This window comes from Lactuca sativa, chromosome 1 (assembly GCF_002870075.4).
Source record: "Lactuca sativa cultivar Salinas chromosome 1, Lsat_Salinas_v11, whole genome shotgun sequence".
Classification (NCBI taxonomy): Eukaryota; Viridiplantae; Streptophyta; class Magnoliopsida; order Asterales; family Asteraceae; genus Lactuca; species Lactuca sativa.
In genome coordinates, this window is record NC_056623.2 from 191,421,760 (window position 1) to 191,431,504 (window position 9,745).

Consider the following 9,745-nt stretch of genomic DNA (forward strand, 5'->3'; position numbering starts at 1 on the left):
AGGGGATAAGGCCTTAGAATTCGTCCATGATAAGGTTTCTAGGGTTATCCTTTGGGCTGCTTGGTGGGCAAGCAACCAGTTAAGGATAAGGACTGAAACCCTAATCCCTATACCTATATAAACACCCCTTGGTATATGAAATTCGTCTATGACTTGATTCATAGGGTTCCTAGAGCTGAATTTCATACCTCCCTTCTCTCTTTCTTGCCTCTCCATTTGCTCTTCGTGTTTGTGAGCCATTAGAGGTACTACACTTGTGGTACTTGCTTTCAAAGACAAGAAGATTCAAGATTCAAGTTGTTATTACAATATAACAACAAGAGGTATGTATTTCATCCTTCTTTGTGATTTTCGAAATTACTAGAAGCATGCAAGATTTCTTTATGTGTTCATAATGTTGTATAACTAATAGTGATAACATAGATCCAACTCTAGGGTTGCATGCACACATAGGATTGTTTGTGTAAAACCATCAGTGGTATCAGAGCCATTGGTTTTATTTTCAATTAGTTTTTTATACAAAAGTATGAATTTGACAAATTAGGGTTTATAGCCAATAAACCCTGAAGGCATGATTTTCGAATTTAGGGTTCACAAGCCTTAAATTTCAAAATTTCGTTAGGGTTTCCCAAACCCTTTCCTTAGCCTCCAAGATTTCGAATTCTAGGGTTATCCAACCCTTGAATTTCAAAATTGCCTTCTTCCCCAAGATTAGATCCTAAATTCTAGGGATTTGGATAAATGTCATATATTGTAATTATCTTTTAAGTGTTTATATTTGGTAATTAAAGATTTTAAATTATCCGATCCCATAATTTCGAATTTTAGGGGATTTAAGGGATTAGGTTAAATTAATTGTTTAATTTAAAAAGACATCCTTACCAAAATAGAAGATAATTGTCAAATTAATTAGATAATCATTGCCTTATGTGATAAACTTGATTTATTTGAATTATTTGATAGATTATCTTCCAAGAAATTGAATTAGGTTATATTTAGATAATTACTAATTAATTGGTTAATTATTATTATTTGTAATTTGATCTAGAATGTTCTTGCTTAAGTTTTGAAAAGTTTCAAAACTTGCCCTCAAGTTTTGGAATTTAAATTTTCATTAAAAGTTTAATTTTAAAATGTTAAATTCTAAAACCCTAGTTTTGAAAAGTTCAAATTTCACCCTTTTGGTTTTATTAAGTTAATTAAAAGTATAATTAAAAGAAAGTTAATAAATCCATCATCATTTGGTTTATATTTGATTAAATTAAAATTTTAATTTATAAAATTAAACCACATAGTATTTTAAAAGTGTAAAATACACCCTTATACTATGTATAACATTAAAAGTCTAATATTATATGTATAACTTAAATGCTAGTCTTACCGTTAGTAGGACTCATTCACGAAGCCGATTTATAAGGGGTGTATAAGGTTATGGCCTATAAAATGGTCGTTTAATGGGTGTCCACTCTCACCCACCGCTTCCTTAATTGGTGGAGGGTCGTTAGCCGAACGGGTAGGATAGGGCAAACCCTCTCCTCATTAAAAGTATAATGAAAAAAAATAAAGTAGCTAAATGTTTTACAAAATTCCCAATCTTAGTTACTTTAGGTAAAAGTGAATTGATGCAATTCCATGAAATTACACTTTGTACCCTTGCTAAGATGTTAGTGGAGCGTGTGTGGTTAACCGGCACACTAATTCGGTTCTATGCAAAGGTGGCAAAGGGTGACTCGATGGTTGTCATAGTTTGATGGAGCGTGTGTGGTTAACCGGCACATCGAATAGGTGACTGTAACATTGGGGGCACCATGTATATTTGCATGGTTATTCACACCCTGTTTTGTGATCCTCGGCATCCCAGTCACAAATCGAGGGGCATATCGAGATTTAAACATGCCATTGAATAGTTTAATGAATCTCAAAAGATCTAGGAGTTTTCAATACATTTAAAACTTAAATTTCCTTTCGTTTTTCATGGTGGAAAATTAGTGAATCGTCATTCACTTACCTTCAAATGTTCTGCAAGTTGGATTACGACATCCCTCTTCTAATTTGTAGGACGTTATGTTGGATCCTAGCCTTAATATCTCATTTGGGTGTTTTATTAAGGACTCAATCAACTAAACTTGAAATTTCTCCCGTTTGTAGATGTCAAAGTCTGATAACTACGGTCTTCCTAAATCCATTGGAAAATGGTTTTCAACGTGAAGATGATGTTCCACGATTGGATTGTGGAAATGGAAATCATGCTTCATTTCCTCCACCTCCTCCAATAATTCTCCCTAACCCATGTGTTCGAAGACTTGAAAAGTTCAAGGTCACTCAAACCCTATTGGCAATGCGACACAAAGATGGAAAGTCTGTGTGTGCACACGTCTTAAGAATGAAGTCACACACTGACAGGTTAAGGATGTTGAGTGTCGATGTCTTAAGGAAGTTGGTTGTTGACTTGGTTCTTCAATCAGTTCCCAAATCATATGGTAAGTTCGTTAGAGAGTACTATATGATGGACCACGACGTGACCCTCATTGATTTGACGTATTTGCTTATTGTTGCTGAATCATAAATGATTTGGCACACTAGTGGAGCAAATTTTTCTGATAAATCAATATCCCAACCTTCTATGGGCAATGGCAACATTGGAAGTCCATAAAGGTTTTCTCTACAGAAGAGAAAGGTTGAGTCTGAGATAGTCCCTTGTACCATTCCAGAAGAATCCATGTGTTTATACTGCCAAAAGAAGGGGCATTGGTTACGAAGCTGCCCTCACTACCTAAGAGATCTAAGAGATGGGAGAGTCAAGAAGTATGACTTTGCTTTAGGTAAAATCCACCATCTAACTCCATTAAGTTCCTATTTGGAGATTCTTAATACATGATATGATAAGATTACATTTCGATGTTTTGAAGGATCGAAGAAAAGAAAGGAAGCTTAAAGGAAGGAGCAAGCTGGGTCTGATCGCGAAGAAATAGATTACGATCGCATGGATTCATGATCGGATTTTTGAGCTGCTGCTTAGAGTTATGGTAGATTGCTTAGGAATATGTAATAGCATAGTTTTCATTTACATTGTAAGGATATATATTTTTCCGCAATAAAATAAATTTTGATTTTGTCTTATTTATGTTTCCTTGCAATGGAAATTATGAGAATTGATGTCTATGTGTTTCAATTATAAGAAATATTAAGTAGATGAGATTCTTGGTTATATTATTTATGGTAGTGTTGTAGTTTTCTAAGTAAGGAAAGATTCCCATATCCCAAGTTTCAATTGTAAAGGATCTTGGAATCATATGATTTAAATCATGTGTTGTATGGAAATCTTGATACTTAGAAATTTTAAGACTAATTCCTTGACAATGAGTCAAGTAAAGGACTAGAAGGTCTGGTACACAATGTTGTGTGCTAGTCAACTCTACCATAAATAACAATAAAATTATTCGTCATGATTTACTAAAGGCTTAGTAAATATGGTTATGCTTACAAGATTAATTATAATTCTGAATTATTGAAAAGTCTCAATAATAGCAGAACAAATAAGAAGAATCAATTAGGTAGAAAGATAAAAAGTTTCTCCAATCTAAGAAGAAGGGAGAGTACTTTTGTATTGTGTTTTATGATCATATTGATAATTGTAAGAACCATATTACAATTCATCCTCTAACGATACCTAAGTGCACTAGTTTTGGCTAAGAAGAGGAATTGAGAATTATTGTAGTGGTTGATTCATTAAGATGAATCATACTTCGTTCCAATATCGAATATTAAAGTTAAGATTGTGACATTGAGTGACACATCTTAAATAGGTTTATAACACTTAAATGTGGAATAGAGAAAGTTTTCTTATTCCTACACATTTAAAATTTGTAAGTTGTGATGTCATGAAGAAGACAAAGACCAACTAGAACAAATTAAGTTGAGTGTTAGTCTTGATAGAATTTCACACTAACACTTGAATAATTGTTTTGTCAAGGAATGTTCTTGACAAGAGAATCATATATGTCAAGAGGTTAATGGGAGTCTATATGATCTTGAAAACTTTTCAAGAACTAATCAAGAATAAACCTAATAAATAATCACTAGCACACGACTTGAGGTTTCTAACCTATCATGTTGACATATTCTCGTTTCTGTGTCATTCCAGTTTTAGTCAACTATGCATGTGAGTTCTATGAGTTCTCAATGGATTGAATATGGGAAACGCACCTTGATCAACGGAAAGTACATTGAAAGATAGGAGTAAGCTGCTCAATAACTTGGAAGAAATGGTGGGACCCTTGATAGCAAGAAATCAAGAATGAACAAGTTCTGTCCATAAGAGTTTGGATTTGTCACAAACGTTATCTTATGATTATGGTTCTGAAATATACACATGGATAAGAACGTATACACCATAAAATCTAAGTGTCATAAGGTTTCTCTCCTTCATGAAAATAATTGTGAGGAAACGCTTTCACTAAGAAAGATTTTGAAGATAACATTGTGTAATTTGGATTTCTCAAATTCAAATATGATTACGGCATCCCTCTTCATAGTTTGAATTGTGGGAAATGGCAAATGGGTCTGAACATTTTACACTTATTGCTATAAGTTCTAGAATCGTTTAGACACACACATGAGTTATCTAAGAAAAGGTGTATGAGGTTGAGAAGCTTAGATAAAGTCTTATCGAAGCGTCTTAGTATTAGAAATATGAACTTAAGAAACTCAATAAGCATTGTTTTCTAGAAGTTCAACTGTTTTCTGAATACATCACTACTAGAAAAACAGCCTTTTACGACGCTCATTGCGCGTCGTAAAAGGCTCAGACGACGCGCAAATGCGTGTCAAGGAAGGCCCTGTCATAAAGAGAGACGACGCGCATTTATGACGCTCATTTACGACGCGCGTTTACGACACGCAATGTGTATCAAGGAAGGCCCTATCATAAAGGAAGATGACACGCATTCGCGTGTCGTAACCTTATGACGCGTGTGTTAATGACACGCAATGCGTATCAAGAAAGCCCCTGTCAAGAAAGGCCATGTCATAAATGAAGATGACACACATTTTTGCGTATCATAAATTTAAATGTTTAAAAAAATATTTACAGATTTACTAATTTTCAAATTAAATTTGTATTTAATGTCTCATAATAGAAAATACATATCATATACAAAATATACAATCCATTGCATAGAATTTAATGTCATACAAATAAAATACCATAAATAACAAAGATAATTCATTTCACTAATATGTCAAATACAAATAATTATTCCAATAGTGAGTAAATGTTATAAAAAAATGAACTCAAGAGAAGCACAATATACAATTGCATTATCTAGCTTACTATCTGCCAATAACTCTCCGTGTGTTTGCTTTTTGCTTGAGTCTCGTTTCCTCCAAAACTACTAGATACAATGGCTTGCTTCTTCCTCGTTACTGTAAGCAGAACCGAATTACATTAGATGCTAATGTAATTAATTATGTTGCTAAGGATAAGGGTGGGGCTACTAGAAAGACTTATTTATATTTAGCTAGAACATAAGTATCTTTATGAATCTTAACTAACATAAGAACAAAAGGCTTATGGATGTTAATACATAATAGTTCAGGGGCACAACCGTAAATAAACAATTAAATACTACATGTGGGTTTGTTGTTAGAACAAGGTTGCAAATGCAGCTGTAAACATGCATGAATTATAAACATCATGTAATAAAACTAATTGTATTTTACTCTAAATTCAATAAAACATTACAATTATTCATTTTTTAAAGTCTCAAATCTTTAATCTTGTAATTCATTCCACTTCCATTTGTAGTATGATGAATCTGAACACAGAAGTGAAATGGCAAAGAATTCTTTAGAGAGATATGCTCACTATTATGAACGTTGGGCTACTAACCAATCAGTATACAAGGGCATAATTGTAATTTTCTATATATTTTTAAATTTATGTTCTGATACATAATACTTTGATTCTTTTTTTCACATTAACAGTCGAGGCAAAAAGCACTTGCGGATTTACTGCATATGCAAACACTTGCGGATCAGGGCATATCAGTAAATCACACAAAGGTTTAATACATCCCTCACATACCAAATACCTGCATTTTATTATCAGTAAAAAAAACAATGTAACTACAAAACTTATAGTTATTATGGGTAAAAACGTGTTGCAATTTCCTGAAATTTGCTCACAAATATTGGGAAATTGAAGAGAATATTTTAGGTTTATGAATCTCACTTGATTTGGTCATGGCTTCCACATAAAGTAGCATTAGAAATAGCCCATGCAGCCTCCTTCTTGATGTCAAATTCTGCATTTTGAAGCAGATGAATAAGAGGGCCAATGATATTTGCTTCAATCATTGTCTGTAAAAATCACAAAGTAGATGATATATCAGTCAAGAAAATAAGGTTTGATGATTAAATCTTGATTAAAAAAAATTAAAATTATGACCTGAATCTGCTCCTTGTTGCCAGCGGTTATGTTTGATATAGTCCAACAAGCTTCTTTCTTGATACTTTTTTTGTGGTTATTGGTCAACAAGTTGAGAAGACAAGGCAAAGCTTGATGATTGATTATATACTACAACAAACAAATGAAAGTGAGAAACGAATATTATGTTTATTTTCTATAATCTAAAAACAAATGCAACAATTTTCTTTGAGAAATATTTGAAAAGAAATGCTACCTGAGTTCGCATATCATCTCCTGTAACAATGTTACCAACAGTACGAAGAGCAGGGATAAGGACAGATGGAGAAGGGTGACTAAAAATATAGAAAAAGGTTAGAACTTAAAAAAAAAGTTTTAAAGATCCTAACTTTATTCAAAAGAAGAAGAAGAAAAGACTCACTTCAATAGCTCAACCAATCTTGGACATACATTTGCTTCAATAATAGCTTGGATTTTATCATTTGTGCCATCTGAAAGATATGAAAGAGCCCAACAAGCATCTGTCAAAACTTCTTCATCGTTTGAATGAATAAGTTGTTGTAAAGCTGGAAGTGCAGGTTTTGTCTGTGAAAAGTCAAGACAAATCAGAATTCATCATTACAAATGTTGAAAAGATAGAGCCAAAAGAACTATGTGGGTAGTTTAGTCTTTTCAGAAACAAACCTGACTAAAAGAAGGTTGTGGTTTGCCTCTGCAAAAATTTGAAAGTGTCCATGTGGCATTTCGCAACATGGATAACTTAGCATGCTCGTTTAATTGGGATAGTAGAGGAATCAAAGCACCTTGTGCAAGTACAAGGTCACGACATTTAGGGGAATCACCAGCAACATTTCCTAAAGCCCATACAACCTAACATGTAGATAAAGTGAAATTAAAGTCATGATAATGAATTTGTGAATTGAGTTTATGAAATACAAAAACCTCTAAAATATACCTGTTCTCTAACATCATCACTTGGAGATGCAAGAAGCTTTACAAATATTGGAACAGCACCATGATCAATCACCACTTTTGTGTGTTCAGATGTCCCCGAAGCAATATTAGTCAAAGCCCAAGCAGCCTCAAACTACAGAGAATATATATTGTTTATATAAAATACATGTAACTATTGTGTGTATTTTATATTATGTTACAGAGTGTTGAATTTCACCTGAAGTTGTGGGAAATCCTCCCTTACAAGAAACTCAACAAAGCGAGGAACAACACCAGATTGAATAACTTCTTCAATGGGAGGGTTGCGTTCTGGTTAAAAATGTAATGGATACAAGATAAGTAAACTCATAACTCAATGGAGTTATGCCTTTAACAGCTTCACTTATCATGTGAGGTGTCTCGGAAGCTAAACTGAAACCTAAATCATAACGATCCTCTGTAAAAAAGTTAGAAATAGATATAGTAGATATATAATTGAAACCCTCCCCGACTAGAAAAATTACCTCTCCATGCCCTAAAATGATTGAAAATGATAGTGGAGCGAGTACTCTATGACTACATTCATAATCATCACGGAAGATTGAGGTATCCATAAAATATGAAACGGAAAAATCATTTTTTACAGAACACTCGCCAATCAGATGACGAATCTAACAAACATAGGAAGGAGAAGTGTGGTGAACCAGAGAGAAGACGAAGGATGGTGGGTGCCTGGGTGGTTGTCAAGCAGTATGGGGTAGAGAGAGAGAGAGTGAGAGAGAGAGAGAGAGACTTGTAGATTAAGACCATGGCGGATGAGGCATTTTATCAAACATGTTGTGTGCATCATCGATTCTTCCCCATTTACTGTATAAGTCGATTTCTCGATTTCTATTTCTCTTTCTCCCATTCCAGTCTCCGACTTTCTGTTGCTGTGATAGAGAGTTTCCTTTCGTCGCTGGGATTTGAATAGTGCCACCACTCCTCCGAAGGCTCTGAGTTTTCTCGGTCTAGGTCACTAGACCTAACGTTGCTGGCAAGGGCAGGCGAGGTGAGATTGTCGGAGATGAGGGGCTCCATCGGCTGGGTGACGCTGGAAAGCGTTGGACGGTGGGGCGGGGCTAGACGGAGGTCATAGGTGGGAGGCGCCAACACCAAGAGAAACGTCGGAGGTGGGAGAAGCTGTCGACGTCGAGAACCGAGAAGAAGAGAAAGGGTTTGTCGAAGTGAGAAGGAGAGAAAAGGAAGTTGAAGAGAGAATGAGCAGTACAGGAGGGCATAATCGGGGCAAGTTCTTGAAAAAAAAAACCCTAGCTACTAGGGAAATTAAAGTGGAGGGAGAAAAAAAAAGGAAGGCGGGGATTTTAAGTTTTTGGGATTTCATTTTCCCCGGATGGAACGTGCGCGTTCTATTAAAATTTATAAAGCGACGGTCGTAGACGACACGCAGGTGCCCTCCGTGTTTTTTTTTTTTTTTGTTTAGACACTAATGTTAGGGCACGCAAAAATGCGCGTCTGAAATCCTTTAAATTTTGGAAGAGATGACATTATTTTTTAGACACTCACCTTTGCGTATCATAAATCACTGCGTGTCATGGTTCGCGCGTCATAAAAGGCTATTTTTCTAGTAGTGCATGTCAAAGCTAGTGGGAGCATAAGTGTTATGTTGGAATGAATATAATCATCATGTTAGTGGGAGCATGATAATTATGGTAAGCTGCAAGTTAGCAATATTAATTATAGAAAACAAGTGCTTTAATTTGCAAAGTTGCAAGGGTTGAAAAGTTGTTTTGTTATAATTAAGGGAGAGAATATTGTACTTCGTTTCGAAATCTAAGAGCTTAGATCGAGAAATTTTAATCAAATTTAGTCAAGTATATAAATTGCATTCTCAAAATTCGATTATGATTACGGCATCCCTTTTCTTAGTTCGAGTTTTGAGAACATGGCAAATAGAAATATTATGGCAAAAGAATGATAAAGTATCACGTCTTTATTATGCTTCGTGTTCTATACGCTTCGAGTATAGGATCGATCGCATATGCTGTAATAATTGACCGTTCTAAAATTTTCCAAATTCCTAGAGCATTAAGAGGGAAAAAGGACTAGAACCGGACATGACTAAGTTTATTAAACAACTATCAAAGGACAATCTAAGGCTCGCCAATGATTGGGTACTTGTGAATAGTTGGAAGTATAGTAGTGGATGGACCATACTGACATTATTATTACAAGATTTGATAATGAGTTATCATATGGAAAATGTGGAAATGTTTCTATATTGGGAGTTGGACGTTAAGAATCTATATGTCTAGATTAGAAAATTTTATGCAGAAGGATATTCAAAGGAATGTACCTTGAATATGAGACTTCGTATCTATGGAA

General features: G+C 34.6%; 1 protein-coding gene across 1 annotated transcript; it reads right to left on the reverse strand.

Moving 5' to 3' along the window:
* Positions 1-5,756: 5,756 nt before the first annotated feature.
* LOC111878946 (importin subunit alpha-1a) lies at positions 5,757-8,270 on the reverse strand. The gene is made up of 11 exons (XM_052767145.1): positions 8,168-8,270; positions 7,749-7,817; positions 7,599-7,690; positions 7,383-7,514; positions 7,112-7,297; positions 6,849-7,012; positions 6,684-6,762; positions 6,449-6,577; positions 6,233-6,360; positions 5,960-6,092; positions 5,757-5,816 (listed from the first exon to the last, which is right to left on the reverse strand). Exons 1-11 carry the CDS (start codon positions 8,268-8,270, stop codon positions 5,757-5,759), a joined length of 1,275 nt encoding a protein of 424 aa, XP_052623105.1.
* Between the last annotated feature and the right edge of the window lie 1,475 nt (positions 8,271-9,745).